A 21936-nucleotide genomic window follows, 5' to 3' on the forward strand; every position below is an offset into this window, starting at 1 on the left:
TTTTGTAAATGGATAATTAGCTTGATTTTATAATTTAGACTAATTTAGGATTAATTTAGTTAGGGTTTTTATTTAAAATTAAAGAAAAGAAAGAAAACAAAAACAAAAAGGCTAATTTTGATTTGGGCCACCCAAAAGACCAAATTTAGTGTCCCAAAACTCTTTTGACCCAGTTCCACCCAGTCCAGTCCTTATGCTCGGTCTAATTTTCCCTAGTTATCAAAACGACGCCGTTTGGCCATTATTGATCCCAACCGTTGATCTTTAATGATCTAACGGTTGGGAACTAACCCTCATCTATCTATATAATTGTCCTAATACCCCCACACATTGGATAACCCTTTCATTTCACCCCCGTCTCTAACTTGCAAACCTTAGCCGCCGCTAAATCCTTCACTATCTCCGCCGCCGAAAATTGCCTTACGGCGGCGGCAACACTCTAAACTCACCCAAAATTTTACCACATACTCCCTACACCTTCCTAAACCTTACCATGCTAGCTGATTTCCAAAAAAACGACCAAATTTGCCATTTTTCAGATCTGGAATTCCACCAAGAAACCTAGGTCACCCAAATAACCTCAAAATTACACCATATGACCTCCACACTCCCTTAAACCCAAATCCCTTAATGATTTCCCCAAACAACCCCTTGAATTCGTCAAATCTCAAATCTGAAAAGAAAAAAATAGAGAAAAGAGGGTAACTGTTTCCTGCATGTTCAAGATCTTTTGGTAGTTCGAAACTCAACCCAAATATTTGGGGTTAATTTCGAGCTATCTCAAAGTCCAACTCAAAAACCCGCCTCAGAATCCTCCACCTTTAGGTATATTTCTAGTTTTGTTATCTCATTTAGGCTTAACCTCCTTCTCCTTGCCATTTTCCGCTCACTGTTGTTTTTCCACTTTTTTTGTTTGTTTTCTTTCTTTTTTTTTCAATTTTTTTCTTAAACTCCGACAATAGTCTGTGATTAGTTTAATTGTTAGTTTAATTATCAATCATTAATTATTAGTTAATTTTAGGCGTTTAAAGAAAATCAAATTAGTTTTTTTAAAGACAGTAATCCAGCTAGGTCTTTGGGTTAATTATAGTTTGCCTTGTTTGTTTATTCATTATCCTCAGTGCTAGATGTCGTTTAGTATAAATAGAAAATTCAGATAAGGCCATGTGAGAAAGTTCTAGAATGTGGGCAGCTGGCCTTATTTGGCTAGTACAAAATAGTGAAACCAATTAGGGGCAGCCAACTGTCCAATTCTGTTGAAAGATGCTCTTTGTGGCTGAAGGGAATAATTTTCTTATCCTTTTCAGCATATGGAATTTTTAGACCTATAAACAGAATCTTTCTTCACTCATTTAGAGAGATTTTCAAACCCTAAAAATACCCCAAAAAGTTCAGCTCTATTGTTTTCACTGGTAGCTACTCCCTCTTCTGATTTTCGCAAAAGTTAAGGCAAAAATTTTTGGGAAATTTCTGGTCTTCTAAATCGAGATATAGATTGAGTTTGAGGCTGTGTATTGTTGTTTTTGGTTGCTGATTTTGTTTCTGATTGCTGACTCCTGTTGCTTTCAGCTCCCTCATCTTGTTTTTATTCTATAACCAGGTACCTTTTAAACTTTGGGTGACCATGGGAATTGCAAGCATACTATTAATATATGGAGAATGTTTTTAATGAAATCACGTTCATGTTCATTAAAGTTGTGATTGTAATATGAAGTTCATGTTCAAATTTCATATTTCAGCTTTTTCCTATATGTTTCCTTTCAATTCTTTCCACGGTTTTGTAATTCTGTATTTAGCTTTGTTTTAGAATCTTAGATTTACTATGATAGTTTGTGATTTGGCTAAGGGTCCTCATGTCTGAGCACTCAAGAATAGTTTAGCTTTTGTGGTGTTGTTCAAAGTCCAGGGTGATGGATGTTGTTGATAGCTTTTTTCTCGTTTATGTGTTAAAGGGTGTGAGATGCCATGCTGGTCATGGTGTCCCATTTGGATTTTGACGTCAAGTTCACCCTTGTTTAAGAGAAATCTAATGGTTTAACTGCCGAATCATGATTCAGATCTTAGCTTAGAATTGCATTTGTAGTTGAAAGGGTTACATGACTGGTTTTATGTGATTAGTTAGTAGTTTAAGGTAATTTAAATTGGTATTGTATTAATAATATTGTTAATTAACTAAAATCTGTAATATGGTTAGTCAACAGTTTTAATTTCCAAAATTTATGAAATTGTTGGTAAGAGTATTCAAGAGGGTCAGTAGGCCTTAGTAGCAATTAGGCCAGGCATTGGCCCAGAAGGGTACCCTGGTCAAAATCACCCATGGTATAGTTTCTGGACCTTTTATCATTTATGGGGCTCAATTTCAGGGCCCAAACAGTGCCAATGTTGTTACTCTTTAAAAGATTGTAATCAAATGGTTTATTGGGCCCTCTGCGGGTCCAATTTGTCCTAGAATAATTAGAACTACCTACCATGTCTACCTAATGACCTTTAACAATTTTACCCATTAGGTTTTTGGTTAATATTTAAAAATGGGTTTTTAATACATACGACTTGTCTTTAAGAAGCTGGGCCTGGTCTTGGCCCAATTGAAGCTGTTGAGGCCGCCTGCCCCCTTGTCCTCATTCCTGGGCTCAATTTCGAGCCCAGTTCCTATTTTTTCTTTAAAAGATATTTAGATAATATTGGGCCTACTACTAGTCCAGTTCTTCCCAAATATTCAAGGGCTTGGTTTATCTTCCAATGCAAACTTACAATTAGTAGCCCTTTATAACTCAAAACTTAGTTTAATAATGAACCTTGTAGTTTTCTTTAGGTGCGATTAATAATAAATTATCATAGCTATGGGTACGGTTCCCGTAACGTAGTTATGGTACATAATTTTCAAATCCGGGGGTACATTTATGTGACCCGACCACAACATCTAATTTTTTTATTAAATTAAACATGTTGTAGATCGTGGGTACGGTTCCCGTGACACGATTCGCAATGTGTACCAAACAAACAAGTGTACGACAATCGTAACTTATTCCAGAATAATTCCATAAATAATTTAAAGCGGTTTAAGAGGAATAAAAATGCACATAGGTTTTAAATATATAATTAATCAGATAATTAGGCCAACAATAATAGTTGAGCGACTGTTCTAAAATCACGGAACCCGGGAATGCCTAACACCTTCTCCCAGGTTAACAGAGCTCCTTACCCAAATTTCTGTATTTCGCGGATTGTAAAATAGAGTCAAACTTCATCGATTCGGGATTTTAAATCGGTAACTTGGGACACCCTAAATTATCCCAAGTGGCGACTCTAAATTTGAATAAACAATTCCGTTTCGATTATTGTCACTGTCATTGGAAAAACTCTCTTATATCTCCCTTTCAGGATAGAAAAAAGAGGTGTGACAGCTCTGACGACTCTGCTGGGGATCGAACCCAGAATCTCTGGTTCAGGGTTCAAGAATTCTAGCTTAGAATAATGGTTATATTTGTTTTTTATTTATTATCTAAGTTTTATTACATGCTTGGGCCTAATATGCTAAATGCCGCTTTTTACCGCTTTGGTATTATTTGAATTGTATATAAACTGCCGCGAAACCCCTCTCTTCTAATCTTCTGGGAAATGAATGCTGGCGTGACTTCTTTTCTGTTAGTGTCATACCATAAATTAGAACGAGGATCAGATCGGTTACAAAGTTGGATGGCCTTTTGGTTCCCGATATGTAGCCCTCCTCGGCTCGAGTTGTCGCTCGGATAAGCCAGGTCTAGAACAATACACCCAAGTTTTAAACCTAAAATAACATAGCCTCATGCCATATACCTAGTAGGAACATTTGTTTGCATCATGTGCGGGACTCAACATGGGGGTTGGGTCCGTCTAAGACAGGTGTACCTGAAAATAAAAAGACCAACCTGATGCATTTTTACGTGCTACCTGTGCATTCATTTGTTTCGGCTTGCATGTTGACCGAATTCTATATTAGGTAAGAAAAATCAAAGAAAAACCATGTTTGAGGTATGAGAGAGAATTTCATCCATTTCCCAAAAATGGTGTTCAAAATATCCCGAAACATTGCCGAAGTTTTGAAAAAAAAAAGAAGGAAAAAAGAGATTTTTGAAAAAAGGGGGTTAGTCCAAAATGGTTTATGTTTTTCTCATCGTGTCAAAACTGGCCGAACTACGCGGGTTTGATTCTCACCGGATGTGGGATACTTAGGCAACCCTCATCGGGTTCAGCCCCGTTTTTGTAAAAATAACCAAAATATGAAATGTTGTCATTTTTCTGTCGTAAATAAAGTGGGTGACGCCATTTTTGTCTAAATAGCCAGATGTCCCAACGGGACGCCGGAAGGCTATTTTTGCAAGAATAGCCACCGACGGTTTCTTTGTCAATTTTGGCCACCTAGCAAACACAGCCCTAAAATCTTCCATTTTGAAGTGCTGAAGGGTTGTATTCGCAAAAGTAGCCCTGATTTATTTGATTTTTGCAAAATAAACCCTTTTTATCAGTTTTCAAATAAGATTCACTTTTTTTTTAAACCAATCATCTTAATCTAAATGTGCAAAATGAGCACAAGTCAAAATTTACCAATGAAGGTTATGACCAAGATTCCGTTGGAACTACATATGTGGTGGGAAGATTTGGGTGGGCAAGGACGAGACATGGTCAACCATTACTTGAGGGCGCTCACCGGATTACTAAAGATCAGGCCTATGGGAGATATAATAAAGCAGCGGTGACATTTTGGGATCCAGCTCACAACGTTCTGCATTTCTCGGACTTCGAACTCACATCTACTTTGGAGGAGATAACGGGTTATACTGGGAGTAACGAGGGTTTAAGACATAAATACTTGGTTGCTCCAAGGGCTGTCATCCCTCACAAGTTTCTGGATTTGCTAAAAATAAGCAGGCAGGTACAATATGCAGATTTGGCGGGTGGGTTTTCCACTCTACACTTCATATACCAGCGGTACGTGCATATATGGGGATTTGAAAACCTGGAAAGCAGAATCTGTAGTAAAGGGAACCAACCAAAGTGGGAAGAGCATAGATGCTTCGCTTTCATGGTGGCATTCTTAGGTCTTCTAATGTTTCCCAGGAAGGACGGGAATATTGATCTACGGGTAGCCGAAGTCGTCAATATTTTGATTACCAATGCCAAGATCACCCTCGCACCTATGATAGTATCTGAAATATTCTGAGCTCTCACAGCTTGCAAAGCCGAAGTAGATTTTTTCGAAGGGTGAAATTTGTTACAAAAAATGTGGATGATTGAGTGTCTGTGTCATCGTCCTCGGTACATGAACTATAGATCTACAGGGAAAAGCTGCATATAGGAGTTTGGTACAAGGGTCAATGGGTTCGAAATGCCAGAAGGGGTCGTAGATTGAATATCCCGCCTTCGTTCCATAACTGCAGATCAAATAGAATGGATATTGGGTTGGCTTCATGTTAAGAGATTGTATACATGCCTACCACTGGTCCTCACTTCCTCCTAATGGGTCTCAGAAGTATCCAATCTTATGCCCCATACCGGGTTTTGAGACAGTTAGGAAGATGCCAAATAATCCCCAAGGACGAAGATCTTAGCATTCATGCAGTCGAGATCCGCTCTGATGGCCAATTTCATGAAGCAGTGGTTCGCCAAATCTGGAGTGAGTGCCAATACTTAACGGAGAACACCCGAGTATGTGATTTATCCAAGGGTGAAGTCTCGTCCGGTTACCTTGCTTGGTATAAAAAGAGTGTCGAGTTTGGTAGACCAGCCAAAAGACCCCACCTCCAAGAATTTGTTGAAGCATCACAAGAACAATGGGATTGGCTGGCCAAAGAAAATTAATACAGGGCCACTATAAGCAAGTTGGAAGGGCAAATTAGAGATCTTAAATTCGATAATGGTTTGCAAGTCGCTGCGGATGAGGGTGAAAAGAAAAGGTTAGCCCAAGAAAATGAAGCCCTCCGAGCCCAAATACAGAAGATGAAATATTAGCTGAGAACCCTGCCAGAAGTGGAAAAGATGAGAAGCTCATCAACAGCCTGAGACGGAAAGTGTACGATTCTGGGGTTGATTTGGAGAAGGCCGAAGGTGAATTAGCAAAAGCCCGGGCAAATATGGCTAAGAATGCAGAAGAGCAGGCAAGTTTCATTCAGCAGTTGAAGGAAAGGTATGACAAAGGAATCACGGGTCTGAAGAAAAAGATCAATACCCTTGAGAATGAAATGACCAAGCAAGCAAAGAACATCAAAGCAGAAAGAGAGCACTGCTATGCATTGATGTCACAACTAGAAGAGGACCTGCAATAATTACAAGAGCAAAATCATACGGACATGCAAGTTTTGGAGGCCAGAACTCAACAAATTAGATGTCTGCTCCAAGAGAAGTGCGTCATCAGGGAGAGGATCAGAAGAATTGCCGACTATATTGTGATGAAGTGTAGTGAATGCGAGGACATGACCACATCCATGTTCTTTGCTGCAGTGCTGATTTTTGTCTGTCAGATAATGGACGACCTATATCGCTTCCAAGAAGATATGGCACGTAGGCCCGCGACGAGACCGATTGATGTCCCGCGGGCCCCTAGAGCAGTATTGGAAACGCTTATGTATCCCTGATTTTATTTTTGAGTCTATATTTTAGTGTCTTTTAGAGTATGTTAGTCCACTTTGAGTCTTGTTTTGGTTTTCAGTGCTTGAGTCTATATGACAGAGCCGTTGTAATAGAGGAAAACCAGAATATTTTTATTTTATGAAAATTTGAAAACCCAAAAATATTTATTTATTTTATTTTGCATTTATCTCCTGAACTACGTAGTGATTTGATTCATGCGACATCGTGATATATAGGTAGTCCCCATAGGATTCGATCATAACCATAAAATGAAAAAGAGAAAAAAAAGAGAAGAAAGAAAAAAAACGGAGCGGAAAGAGAGAATGGAAAAACGAGAGAACAAAAGTGAGTGCAAGAAAATAAAGGGGAGCGACAAGAACCAAGTGGGAAAATCAATAATGATTAAAAAAGGCAGTAGTGAAAAAGAAAAGAAAAATAGAGAGGGGAAAGTGCAAAGTGAAAAGAGTTATTTAAGGCCGAGATGAAACATGCAGCTGTTCAAATACATAATAGAAAACTTTTAATTGTTCAGGTGCATTGCATCCCAAAAGTGTGGTTGCCTATCTGTTAAACTCTTAAACACTAACAAGTTTGTTGTTGTTATTGAGAATAGTAAGGTGGTTGGTTTGTTTGGCATTCTGGCAAGCCCCATACAATACCAGGTCTAAACACAAGATGATCATGGCTGGAAAAGAATTGGACGCAAGTGTTATTGACCCGCCGAGAGAGGAGGAAGAATATGAGCCTAGTTTGAAAGAGGAGTTACATGATCTATCCCCATAACACGTACCAAGCTTCATCTCTTACCACCACTATCATGGCACCACTTCCTAAACCATCCAAGCTCCACCAGCCAAAACAACCATATACCCCGCTCCGCTAACCACCCCTGTCTTCGTAGCACCTCCACCAGCTACACTCCATCGATCTTCCAGTGAGTCGGTATTCCAAGCACAAGATAACTAGTACTATGCCCCAAAGACCACCTTCAAAGTCCCAGATCACTACTCCTATACTCCCCACTTCGAACTTCCTGTCAAAACTGAGAAGTCACATAAAAACACGGAGCAAGAGGAGATATTTAGGAAGGTAAAGAGCTTGGAGTAGTCGCTGAGAAATATGCAAGTGCTAGGGAGCCAAGTGAGTGTGGCTTATAAGGACCTGTGCTTGTTTCCTGATGCCCAACTACCTGTCAGATTCAAAATGCCCAATTTTGACTTGTATGATAGGCATAGAGACCTCGTTGCCCACTTGAGAGGATTTTGCAACAAAATGAAGGGAGCCAATGAGAAAGATGAACTCTTGATGGAATATTTTAGCCAAAGTCTGAGTGGTGCAGCATTGAAGTGGTACACCCGCCAGGACAACAACAAGTGGTACACCTGGGTGATCTGTCCCAGGCTTTTGCTCGGCATTTCCAGTATAACGTAGAGATTGTCCCAGATCACCTGTCTTTGACTAAGATAGAGAAAAATCCTAGTGAGAGTTTCAGGGAGTATCGTTCCGATGGAGAGAACATGCGGCACGAGTCAACCCTCTAATGGAGGAAGATGAAATGGTAGAGTACTTCTTCAGGCCTTGGAGCCTACTTACTTTGGTCATCTGATCTCGACCATAGGTAAGTCTTTTAATGAAGTGGTGAAGATGGGAGGAATGATAGAGGAGGGACTAAAATCAAGCAAGATCATGAGTTACTCTGCCATCAAAGCAACTGCACAAGCAATCCAGAATGGCACCAGAGGCGTGTTAGGGAAAAAGAAGAAAGAAGATGTTGCTATGGTCATTTCAGGATCGTGGCATGGCCCAAGGGTCTCCCCTCACCATTACACCCAGCCTTAACCCTAGCCTCAAACTTACACCCAAACTCCATATAATCCACCCAACACTACTTCCCACCACCAAAACCTCAGTATTCAGTCAGGCCACCCCAATACCACGTCCATTACGCATAATCATATGCTCAACCCCCTCCTTATGAGCAATGGCGTGTCCCAGCTCCACAAAACCCTTACCCACCTCCACAAACATACCGAAACCCTATTGGTCCCAGTTTTTGACCCAGGCCAAAGTATAAAAGGGAGAGGCAATAGCGGAAACAAACTTTCACCTCGCTTAGAGAGTCTTACGCCAGTCTATTTCATAGGTTAAGGTAATTGGACATTCTAAGACCGATTAAGTCAAAATTACCAAATCCCCCTCCGAAAAACCTGGATTATTCTCTCAGATGTGCATATTGTTCTGATGCTCTAGGGCACGACACAAAAAAGTGTTGTCATTTGAAGAGCGCCATCCATGAGCTTATTGATACAAACCAATTGTGGTCCAGTGCCCGGAAGCGTCGAATATCAATCAAAATCCATTGCCAGCCCATGCCGAAATGCACATGATTGAGATAGTGCATAAGGATGGGGAGCCCATGAAGCCTTCAAAGTCTGTTATGATGATCTGTGCCCGTGAAGGTAAGCCAGTCAAAACAATTGTTACAAAGGCAACATTTTCGATAGCTGAAGGGCTGATAGACAAGCTAAGCACGCCCAATGATAAGCCGTTTGTGGTAGTCGGGAAGGGGTTCCCAGATGATGTTGAAACAAAGCAAGGAAAGCCGAAAGTGGTCATACCGGGGGTAGAAAGTAAGCCTGTCATTATTGTGGAAGGGGATCGCATCGCCCCTGTTATTATTAAACACGTGACCCAACTGCTGCTAGATAACACCAAGGCTATTCCATGGAATTACAAGCGAGTGATAATAACTTATAAAGGGAAAGAAGTGGAAGAGAAAGTTAATGAAACCCTGGGATTGACTTGTTCGGGGAGGTGTTTTGCCCTAGAGGAATTAAGGAAAGCTAAGCCACTAAAAGATAGTCCACTTCTAGTGAAGAAACCAGTCACCGAAGAGGAGGCGGAAGATAATTTGAGTAAAATGAATGTGCAAGATTACTCCATAGTGGAACAATTGAGAAAGACTCCTGCTCAGATTTCTCTTCTATCATTGTTGAGACATTCAGATGAGCACCGCCAGGTCCTCATGAAGATTCAGAATGAAGCTCATGTCCCTGATAAGATCACAATGAACCATTTGCGGAAGATTGCCAACAATATATTTGAGGCGAACATGATCACCTTCTCGGATGATGAGTTGCCCTTGGAGGGAATGGAACACAGTCGGGCTCTCTATCTCACAGTGAAATGCGAAGTTTCTGTAGACATGAGGGTGCTAGTTGACAATGGTTCTAGTGCAAATATTTTCCCTCTCTCTACTCTGTACAAGTTGTAAAAAATTTTACTGAGAGGATCCACAAGAATAGTATATGTGTCCGAGGTTTTGACGGAGGGTAAAAGATTCTGTTGATGATATTGTGCTCGAGCTGACAATAGGACCAATTGAATTTACTATGGAGTTCCAGGTACTAGACGTGGCCGTCTCTTACAATCTGCTATTGGGTAGGCCCTGGATAGATGTTGCCAAAGCAGTACCATCTTCTTTGCACCAGATGGTAAAGTTAGAGTGAGACAGACAAGAAATCGTTGTGCATGGTGATGAGAAATTATGTGCTTACAATGATATATCCGTCCCTTTATTGAAGTCGAAGATGATAAGGGGCCTTGGGTGTACTAAGTTTCCGAAACAATGTCAGTTGAGAAGGTGCTGGAAGGGAAATGTATTCCAGGTCCAAAGCTAGCTTCTGCAACCGTCATGGTATCAAATGAAATGTTGAAGAATGGTTTTGTGCCGGGCAAGGGTCTGGGCGAATCTTTGCAAGGTATCATGCAGCTAGTGTCTTTACGTGAAAATATGGGCACGTTTGGTCTGGGGTTCAAACCCACATAGGATGATGTGAAGAAGGCTAAAAAGTTGAAAAAGAAGGAATGGTCGCTCCCTAAGACTATCCCACGCCTTTCTAGGTCTTTCGTCAAGCCAGGGGTGGTGAAATGCCCGGTGTCAGCAATCCCAAAGCCCGTGGTTGATTTTGATGAAGAATTGGTTGAAAGGTTCCAGAGTCTATTTGATGAGGTAAACATGGTAGAAGTTGGGGAAGGTTCCAGCAAAACAGATGTGCAGTTTATTGGGCCAAAAGTGAAGCTTAATAATTGGGAGGCTACTTCTCTCCCTACTCGGAAGGAGTTTTGGTAGTTTGCTTTGTTCTCGTTTCTTTTATCTGAGTTATTCCAGGGTTGTAATCCAGATTTTATTTTTCGCTTGTTTTGATGTACAAACCCTTTTATCCTTTATTTTCAATGAAATGCAATTTCCCTTCTTCCATTACCCCTGATAGTGTCATTTTGTCTTTCTTTGTACAACTCTTTTTATGCTGGTTTCAATGACATGACATGCATGAGGAATATTCGGCCAAGTCCTAAAAGCCAATCTAATTCTGAAATAATAATCCAAGAAATAGAGTGTGATGATGAAACAGAATATGATGAAGAAGCGACATTTGAGGAAATTAGTAAAGAACTAAATCATTTTGAAGAGAAACCCAAGCCTAATTTGAATGAAACTGAAGCAATCAATTTAAGAGATCTAGATAATATCAAGGTTACCAAGATAAGTGTACACTTGGAACCACAAATCAAGGAAGAAATAATCAAAGCATTGTTTGAATATAAAGACATTTTTGCATGGTCATATGACAACATGTCGGGTTTGAGTACTGACTTGGTAGTTCACAAATTGCCAACTGATCCAGCATTCCGTCCTATTAAGCAGAAATTAAGGAAGTTCAAGACTGACATGAGTGTGAAGATCAAGGAAGAAATCACAAAGCAGCTGGATGCAAAGGTCATTCGGGTTACTCGATATCCCACCTGGTTAGCTAATGTTGTGCCAGTACCAAAGAAGGATGGTAAGACCAGGGTGTGCGTTGATTTCCAGGATCTCAACAAAGAAAGTCCAAAGGTTAACTTCCCATTGCCAAATATCCACGTCTTGATTGATAACTGCGCCAAGTATGAGATCAGGTTTTTTGTGGATTGCTATGCGGGGTACTACCAGATCCTGATGGATGAGGAAGATGCAGAAAAGACAGTATTCATCATGCCATGGGGAACATATTGCTACTGGGTAATGCCATTTGGTTTGAAAAATGCTGGGGCAACTTACATGAGGGAAATGACTACCGTATTTCATGACATGATACACAAGGAAATTGAGGTCTATGTGGATAATGTGATCATCAAGTCAAGAAAGCAGTCCGACCATGTCAAGGACTTGAGAAGGGGTTTTCATAGGCTCCGTAGGTACAACCTTAAGCTCAACTCTGCAAAATGTGCATTTGGTATCCCGTTTGGAAAACTGTTGGGGGTTTATAGTCAGTCGGCGAGGTATTGAGTTAGATCCGTCAAAGATCAAAGCCATCCAAGAACTGTCGCCGCCAAGGAATAAGACTGGGGTGATGAGTTTGACGGGCGTTTAAACTACATCAGTAGTTTTATTGCTCAACTCACAACACCTTGTGATCCCATATTTAAGTTGCTGAAAAAGAATGCCACGGTCAAATGGACTGATGAGTTCCAGGAGGTATTTGATAAGATCAAGAGGTACCTATCAAACCCACCTGTATTGGTCCCACCGGAGCCTGAGAGACCTTTAATTCTCTATTTGACAGTCCTGGATAATTCATTCGGTTATGTGCTGGGTCAACACGGCATCACTGGCAGAAAGGAGCAAGCCATCTATTATCTCAGCAAGAAGTTCACATCCTATGAGGTTAAGTATACTCCCCTTGAAAGGACATGTTGCGCCCTGACTTGGGTGGCACAAAAGTTGAAGCATTATCTGTCATCCTACACTACTTACCTCATTTCTCACTTGGATCCTCTAAAGTATATCTTTTAGAAGCCTATGCCCACAGAAAGACTTGCAAAGTGGCAGATTTTGCTCAAAGAGTTTGACATCATCTATGTGATTCGAACCACGATGAAAGCCCAAGCATTGGCAGATCACTTGGTTGAGAACCCGGTGGATGAAGAGTATAAGCCTTTGAGGACTTATTTCCTGATGAAGAGGTGATGCATATTGACAAGGTGGAGCAGGATGAAAAGCCAGGTTGGAAACTTTTCTTTGATGGAGCTGCTAACATGAAAGGTGTCAGAATAGGGGCTGTGCTCATTTCTCAAACAGGGCACCACTACCCTGTTACACCCCAACTTTGTTTCTATTGCACCACTAACATGGTCGAGTACGAGGCATGCATTATAGGTTTGAGGTTAGCTGTAGACATATGAGTCCAGGAAGTCTTGGTTTTGGGAGATTCGGATCTGTTGGTGCACCGGTAGGGGTGCCAATGGATATTCAAAAACTGACTAAACCGACCGAACTGTACCGCACCGAACCAATTTTTAGGTTTCTTTTTAAGAAATTGTAGGTTTTTATATAAATATATAACCGCACCAATAATTAGGGTAGGTTTTTTATTTTATAAAAATAAACCAAAAAAATACCGAACCGTACCGAATAAATTTTACATGTAGAAAATATATTTTTTTAGTAAGTTTAAAAATAATAATGCATTAAATTTTCTTTGAGCCTTGGAATTATGAAAACTATTACAAGCCAACAAGTAATTAAACTTAAAATACTAATTCCTAAAACCTAATATGCTACTTCTACTTAAACTAAGTTATTTCAAGTATCTTTATGAGCAAGACACAAAGTATTCTAGCGATTATAAGTAGCAAACTACAATGTATTAAATATGTTTCCTTTCATATAATTTAGATTTATCTTTTTGAATATTTAATCTTCTATAGACTTTATTCGTGAGTCCCAGCTTGGTATATCTTTCAACTCGTGCGATTAATATTTTCTTTTCCTTTGTTTGATTTCTTTTATGTTGTTGTAGAATAGTTGATGGATCTATACTCTAGCCATCTTTTTTTTAATTCATCACCCTTTAAACAGTTAAAATGTCTAGAGAGTTTTGCTAAGTCCTATAAAAGAACGTATGTTATTGCATTTCTACTTCTACTGGTGAATTTTACATGATATTAAAAAAAATACCGAAAATTAACCGAACCGTACCGATACCGAAGAGAAACCAACATGATTGGAACGGTTTCAAAAAGTCTAATTTAGGTTATACATAATAAAATAACCGAAAAATTGGTATGGTACAAATTTTATAAAATAACCGACCAAACCGAACCATTGACACCCCTATGCACCGGAATAAGAGAGAATGGCAGACTCGGGATTTGCAGCTCATACCGTATCGACAATGTTTACCTGATCTTTGTCAGTGATTCAGATTAGTAGAGTTCAAGCATATTCCTAGGATCCATAATGAGGTTGCCGATGCCTTGGCTACCTTGGCGTCAATGTTACACCATCCGGATAAGGCTTATATTGACCCTCTGCATATTCAAGTTCATGATCAGCATGCCTACTGTAATGTGGTTGAGGACGAGCTTGATGGTGAACCATGGTTCCATGATATCCGAGAATACATCAAGATGGGGGTATATCCGGTACAGGCCACCAGAGATCAAAATAGAACAATTCGATGTTTGGCCAGTGGATTTTTCTTGAGCATGGAATTTTGTACAAGAGAACTCTAGATCTTGGATTGCTGAGGTGCATAGATGCTAAACAAGCCACGACTATCATGACCGAAGTGCATTCCGGAGTTTTCGGGCCGTATATGAGTGGGTATGTTTTGGTAAAGAAAATTCTTCGAGTAGGGTATTATTGGCTCATCATGGAACGAGATTGCATCAGCTTTATGCGCAAGTGTCATCAATGCCAGGTACATGGTGATTTGATTCATTCTCCGCCATCTGAGTTACATACAATGTCCGCACCTTGGCCTTTTGTTGCTTAGGGCATGGATGTCATCGGACCAATTGAGCCAGCGGCATCAAATGGGCACAGGTTTATTCTGGTGGCCATCGATTATTTCACTAAGTGGGTTGAAGCTATGACTTTCAAATTTGTGACCAAGAAGGTAGTAGTCGATTTTGTTCATTCAAACCTCATTTGCCGGTTTGGAATCCCCAAGGTAATCATCATAGACAATGGTGCTAATCTTAATAGCCATTTGATGAAAGAAGTATGCCAACAGTTCAAGATTATGCATCAAAATTCCACTCCGTATCGCCCCAAGGCAAATGGAGCTGTTGAGGCGGCCAACAAGAACATAAAGAAGATACTTCGAAAGATGGTGCAAGTTTCTAGGCAATGGCATGAAAAGTTGCCTTTTGCTTTGTTGGGATATCGCACTATTGTTCACACTTCAGTAGGTGTAACTCCTTATTTGTTGGTATATAGGACTGAAGCAGTTATATCCGCAGAAGTAGAGATTTCATCCCTTCGAATTACTGCTGAAGCTGAAATTGATGATGATGAGTGGGTCAAAACCCGATTGGAGCAATTAAGTCTGATTGACGAGAAAAGACTGGTGGCAGTATGTCATGGTCAATTGTATCAAAATAGAATGGCAAGAACATACAACAAGATGGTGCATCCCCAAAAATTTGAAGTGGGTCAACAAGTATTGAAACGCATTCTTCCACATCAAGTTGAAGCTAAAGGCAAGTTTGCCCCAAATTGGTAGGTGCCGTTCATTGTAACAAGAGTGTTGTCCAATGGTGCTTTGTATTTAATAGATATAGAAGGCAAATTTATAGATATGGCTGTCAATTCTGATGCAGTCAAGAGATATTATGTATGATTTCTTTAGTTTGTTTAATTGTGTTGTTTGTACTTGACATGTTTTGAAGATTGGAATGACGAAGGTATTTTATTCTGTTACTAAACACTTTATCCTTTGTTACCCTTTTAAGGCTATTTATTTTCTTCTATACCCCTCTTTTGGAATCATAAGCAACATTTAAAAATATAGACACAGAAAATAATTAAACAAAATAGAGAAGAAAAGAGAAAAGAAAAAAGGAAGAGAGAAAAATGAGAAAAGTAAAGCAGAAGAAAGAAAAGAAAAAGAAAGAAAAGCAAAAAAAAGCAAAAAGAAAAAGTGACAAAAACAAAGCAATTCATATGTCTTGAACTATGTCCGACTTGATTCCTTTTAAGGATACGTAGGCAGCCTCACAGTTCGGTCCCATCAAAATAAAAATCCAAAATTCGTCAGACTCGAAGAAACTAGGGTAGAAGTTGTGGTTTTGCAAAAGATCTGATTCCAAAAGTTGTAATTTTGAATCTTGTTTATTTTAAATTGTTTTTAAGCCGGCACGCTGCCTTTTCCTTCTAACTCCATCAAAAAGCCTACATTAAGGTCCAAAGAAAGACCTTCCGATCAATCTTTGAAATATGCCTAGACCAGCAAGCTAGAGGTATGATTCATATCATGGGTAACACTTTTGTTCAGGAGCACAAGGAAAAATGAAATGAGAGAGTCTTATTGGTGAAAACCCTCACGAGCACCGTAAGACGATGGAAAGCTGAGAGAAAACTAAAATAAGAGAGTCTTATTGGTAAAAACCCTCGCGGGTATCGTAAGGCGACAGTGATTCGAGAGAGGTTTGTTGGTGAAAACTCGTCAGGGCACTACAAGCCGAATGAGGCTCGTGACTTTGCAGAGAGATTAGATTATGAAAAATCCCGATTTTTTGAAGTATGAAGACGGGTCACAAAATGAAAGATGATTAGGTGAACGGCCTGGGCTGATTAATCAGAGATGCATGTCATGATCATTGGAGCCAGCTGCTTCACTCAGATAAGTCTCTTTTCCACTCTTCCTCAAAATAGCCATCTCTGTCTAAAATTTCCTCTTTGTCTTTGTTTCTCGAAGTTACTTTGCTTCATTTTCTTTTGGGTTTACTTTTCTAAGTCTTTTTCAATGTTATCCTTGTTTAGCAAGCAATAAAGGTTTTCAAAGCTTATTACCAACTTTTAATTGCACAAAGTAAAGTGCGGCCAAAGCATACTAGAAATAACATGATTCAAAATGAGAAATAAAGTGTTAGTGGGAGTTCAAGTAGACAAGTGGTGTCGTGAGTTTTGAGGAATATAGAGGTTCAAATTGGAAGGACAGAAATGTAAAATAGTAGGATGAGTGCGAGACACTCGGGTCATTCAGGGTTCTATGGTTGAGGTTCAATCAGAAGTTCAAACAATTCTTTGCTAGTCCAAAAGCAGCCAATCAGAACAAAAGCATGACAGTGTAAAGGCCACCACTCTTAATAGGAATGCCGCAAACTAACTGCCACATTTTAAAACTAATAAGATTTTCTTTGATTAAAATAGGGGTAGGATTTTGTTTGTTCTACGGGAATCTTCATGAGGAAAGCGTACGCCAAATAGGTTTAACCGTAAGTTCTCAGGACCCTCATGGATAATGGGATTTAAGTTCAAGTTCTCAGGACCCTCCTGGATAATGGAATTTAATTTCAAGTTCTCAGGACCCTCCTGGATAATGGGATGTAGTTTCAAGTCCGTCAGTACTCTCCTCGATAATGGGATTTAGTTTTAAGTTTTTAAGACCTTCATAGATAATGAGATTTAGCGTAGGTTTTACCTTTAGGAAGTAAAATTTAGCTTTGAAGTTTTCACTCTTAAGAGGAGATTTAATTTTAAATTTTCAGGGCCCTCCCGGATAATGGGATTGAACGTTTAAATTCTTAGAGCTCTTTTGGATAACATGATTCGATTAACACTCACAGATGTTTCCGGTACTAAACTGGGGCAGAAAAGTTTCTTTTGTTTTGTCTGTTTTGTTATAGTTGCAGGCGCCTACCTGGAGAACAAGGGAATTCATTTCAAGTTTAAGTTGCAGGCGCCCACCTGAAAAACGAGGGAATTTTTTTCAAATTTTAAGTCAGCATCAGGTGCCCACCTGAAGAACAAGGGAATTCATTTCAAGTTTAAGTTGCAGGCACCCACCAGGAAAACAAGGGAATTTATTTCAAATTTTAAGTCAGCATCAGGCGCCCACCTGGAGAACAAGGGAATTCATTTCAAGTTTAAGTTGCAGGCGCCCACCTGGAGGACAAGAGAATTCATTTCAAGTTTAAGTTGCAGGCGCCTACCTGGAAAACAAGGGAATTTATTTCAAATTTTAAGTCAGCATCAGTTGCAGGCGCCCACCTGGAGAACAAGGGAATCCATTCAAGTACTAGGTCAAGTAGTAGGCACCTACCTGGAGAACAAGAGAATTCACTTCAAGCATCAAGTCAAGTGGCAGGTGCCTGCCTGGGAAATGAGGGAACACATTTTAGAGTTAAGTCCAAGAAAACAACAGACCCGCCTGAAGAATGGGGTCAATTCAAATTAGATATAACAGAAGTTCGCCTCGAGAATGCGAGTCAACAGTTCAAGATACGCGGCAGAACTACAGAAGTTTCAAGATCAATATTGAAGACATATAGATAGGAATCTTGTAACTCGTAGATCATAGATTTTCCTAGCTTCTTTTCATTTTGGTTTTGGTGTAATAAGGAGTTCAGCAAGTAGCAACAACAGCAACAACCGTGAAATCACATCTTTCTGGTAGTCTCAGCTAACAAAACTTCCAGAACTACACTGACCTGATTCCTTTATAGCCAAGGATATGTAGGCAACCTCGAAAGCAAGGTTCTGTTAGACTTTTCAAAAATGCTTACCACGGAGTATCCAAGCGGGCAAAAATCGTTCGTATTTGCTCACTTTGTCTTTGCCCGAAAACTCTTCGTGTTTCCGAGCAAAGAGGGGCAACTGTGAGCACGTGATTTTTCCCCGACCCAAATACTGCTATAGAATCACACAATATATTTTTTGTAGTTCATTTTAATTTTATAGAATTTTTAGGAATATTTATTCAAGTGTTTGCATTTTAGTTGCATTTTTGCATACATTAAAAGCATAGAAAATACCCTACATATATATATATATATATAAAAAAATTTCATGCATTGGATATTAGGTTTTGTGTGTGTATTTTAGAATTAATTGTTGGTTAAAATGAAAATAACATATATTGTTCATTTTTGGCTATTAGCATTAGATGAGTAGTTTTCTCTTAGGTAATTTAGGATTAATCAATTTTGTAAATGGATAATTAGCTTGATTTATAATTTAGACTAATTTAGGATTAAATTAGTTAGAATTTTTATTTAAAATTAAAGAAAAGAAAGAAAACAAAAAAAGGCTGATTTCGATTTGGGCCATCCAAAAGACCAAATTCAGTGGCCCAAAACCCTTTTGACCCTGTTCCGCCCAGCCAAGTCCCTATGTCCGGTCCAGTTTCCCCCTAGTTATCAAAATGACGCCGTTTGGCCTTTATTGATCCCAACCGTTGATCTTCAATGATCTAACGGCTGGGAGTTGACCCTCATCTACCTATATAACTATCCTAACACGCCTCCATGCCTTAGAGAACCCTTTCATTTCACCCTCTTCTCTATCCTGCAAACCCTAGCCACCCCTAAATCCTTCACCGTCTCTGCCACCGGAAATCGCCTCACGGCAGCGGCGACACTCTAAACTCATCCAAAATTACACCACATACTCCGCACACCTTCGTAAACCTTACCCTGCCAGCTGATTTCTCAAAAAACCCACCAAATTCGCTATTTTTCAGATTTGGAATTCCACTAGGAAACCTAGGTCGCCCAAATAACCGTCGCGCCCCTTTTTTCCTTCGCGGAATCGGGTTTATGACATTTTTGGTTATGGGACAACTCTTTCTTTTTGGGAAAAGGGGTTTGCAGTTTGAAGAGTTGCCACCTAACAATTTAAGGTGCGTTAGGGCACCTATAAGGTTCGTTTATAACTACGTTTGGTAACCAAAGATAGGGTAAGGGATTGAAATTATCCTAAGGGGAAGGTGTTAGGCATCCCTCAGGATCCACTAGTGTGGTTCTCGGCCAAACAATTTTTTGTGAATTTGTACAATTATCAAATAAACAAGTATAGCTCAAATAGTAGGGGATTTAAATTTAAGAACACAGATGTTTGAAAGCAATTAATGAAAAGCAAGAGTTTAAAGGAATTACAATCTAAGTGCATTTGTGAATGTAAAAAGGGGGGGGGGGTATCCTAGGTTTGTTTATAATATGGATCAAATCAATGCAATACCCGGTATGACACTCCTCAAAGAGGGACTACACGTGGTATTAATACACCGGTCATCATATCTATATCTACCCTTTCCCGCCCCGTGAAGGTAATTAAAGCGAGGGTTGGTCTCGATCCCTATTGCATGCTGTTACCCGTCCCTTCCTATCAGTACCAAAGGAATTTAAGACTCCTATCCTATAAAGGGGATGGGGGGGGGGTCTAGGAAGACCCTCAAGTTTAAAAGTAAAATGCTAAGGCGACATACAATAACAAGTAGGACTTCAATTAAGGGGAGCAGGGGAGACAAACGAAAGGTTCAAATATACCTCCACATACAGTGCACATAAACATCATGACTCATACACAATTAAGGTCTGAATTAAGATCCTAAGCATGGTATCTAAGTGATAACAGTAGAACCAGATTTATTGCATGACTCAGAAAAGAAGTCTGAATCAGGCTTGCCTACTGATTTAACTATTGATAATTAAGCAACATACATAAAGAAGCATGCTTCCAGTTTTGACAAATTTAGCACCTAAGGCTTGACTAGGCGTAAAATAACATGCAACAGCTATTCAAAATTATTAAAAACAGTTTGGAAATTGTTTGTACCTAAAACATGTTGTTCTAAATATTGCGAAGACATGCAGGGATTATTACCAGTTTATTTAAAGCAGGATGAGACTGTTGATACTCCTTTTCATGCATCCGTAGTTTAACTAAGCGTAGCTAAGTGAGTATGAACGAGAACCTAATCATGGTATCTAATGATTTGTATGCAGGATTCCTAAAGTAGGATTTCTAAATGCACATCATGATTGCAGAATTTCCTAAGAGCATGGTTTCTAAATGAAATTTTGGAACATGTTTACGGGGCAGAATCACATAATAGCAGCTTATTTTATTGTTATTATCTACCCTATAGACAGGATTTCTAAGTGTGGATGAGATGCTAAAAATAGTACATATAAATCCTAAATAGCATGATGTCTAATGTAGGAATCCTAAGCATGGTTTCTATTGCGTAATTAAGAATATAAACCTAATAACATGTTTTCTACCCTTAACAACTATGTCATGCATATTTACCCCATCCCTTTTTTACTAGCCAACCCCATACTTGTTTACAACAGGTTATTACATACCAACATTGAAATGAATTACATAAGTAAAAATAAAAACTGAGAAGTTACACTATAGAGAGCCTGATTAGGACTTCCTCCCTGAGTTATGTAATAAATCACCTCAAGTGCCAAGATTGTTCCATAGTCTTTTTTTATCCGGGTGTGTCAGAGTTCCCTAAGGACCTCAAGTGATCCTGAGCAGTGCTCACACCCAGATTTCATAACCAAGACAGAATAAGTGCAGTGTGGAAAGGCCAACTTTTATGTGTCCAAGTTCAGAGGGAGCTTAAGGGTCCCAAGGCAAGGCTCACACAAAAGGGGCAGAACCTAGTGGTATAAGAGTATATGTGAGAGTGCTTGACATAGATTTAAAAGGGTTGAGTTAGAAACAATTTTGACAAAGCATGTTTGAAATAAGTTTACAAAACAACAGAAGAGTTGCTTAGGAAAACAGTTTTGGAGAAGAAAATAAAAAGGACAATCAGCAACTCAGGACCAAATCAACATACATGGTTCAAACACAATAGGGAAAGGAGAAATTGGGGACAAATAGTTCATATGTGAAAGCATATTTGCACACAGGTTAACACCAGAGAAGTGCTACAGAAATTAAATAGTCACAACAATAGTCTATCACAAAGTGTTCATGCTAGGAGCTTAACAGAGTTACTCGTTAGGTGTAGGGGGAAAGGTTCATGATCACATAGTGACTAGGTATCACAAACACATGCTTGCAATGTATTGGGGGTTATGGCAGAATATTTGTAGAAGAATGTAAGAAAACAGTAGACATGTTGAATTACGGGGAAGGGGTCTATTACACAGAGTTAGTCATGCTACTTATACATTAGGAGCCTATGGGCTAACATGAGCATACTAGTTGAGGGAAATAAATAAGAACTCAAGTAAACATGCTGACCCAGTATCCAACAAGACAAGTGATACCCAGACATGCTGATTAAACACTTGAACAAGAGAGGGCAAAACTTAAGCATGATGTATAAAGCAGTAAATAAGAAGAGCAATTAAATATATAAGCCATTAAATTAATGCAGAAGGAGACATGGATTAACAGACATGGAACACATAGAGTTGAGTTTCAGAATTGAACTAGGAACATACCAGTTAAGGAAGTAAAGTGCAGAAAGTAAAGAAAATAGAGTTCCACAGTCTAGCCTTGACTTTCAGCCAGCTAGACAAGCAATTAGCACA

At 39.4% G+C, this 21936-nt stretch overlaps 1 protein-coding gene across 1 annotated transcript; it reads left to right on the forward strand.

Annotated features, from left to right (window-relative positions):
* The first annotated feature begins 12615 nt into the window (after positions 1-12615).
* LOC138888632 (uncharacterized) lies at positions 12616-15275 on the forward strand. Its single transcript, XM_070170529.1, has 3 exons — positions 12616-12812; positions 14873-15008; positions 15159-15275. The coding sequence occupies exons 1-3, from the start codon at positions 12616-12618 to the stop codon at positions 15273-15275; spliced, it is 450 nt and encodes a 149-aa protein (XP_070026630.1).
* The last annotated feature ends 6661 nt before the right edge of the window (positions 15276-21936 follow it).

This window comes from Nicotiana sylvestris, chromosome 3, assembly GCF_000393655.2.
Source record: "Nicotiana sylvestris chromosome 3, ASM39365v2, whole genome shotgun sequence".
NCBI classification, from domain to species: Eukaryota; Viridiplantae; Streptophyta; class Magnoliopsida; order Solanales; family Solanaceae; genus Nicotiana; species Nicotiana sylvestris.

Bases quoted from the DNA above. Each gene is read 5' to 3' on its own strand.
- LOC138888632 (XM_070170529.1), top strand. From the start codon at position 12,616: ATGCATATTGACAAGGTGGAGCAGGATGAAAAGCCAGGTTGGAAACTT. The intron at 12,813-14,872 runs GTTAGCTGTAGA...GTTGGTATATAG, and splicing joins GCATGCATTATAGGTTTGAG to GACTGAAGCAGTTATATCCG. The intron at 15,009-15,158 runs GTATGTCATGGT...CCAAATTGGTAG, and splicing joins ACGAGAAAAGACTGGTGGCA to GTGCCGTTCATTGTAACAAG.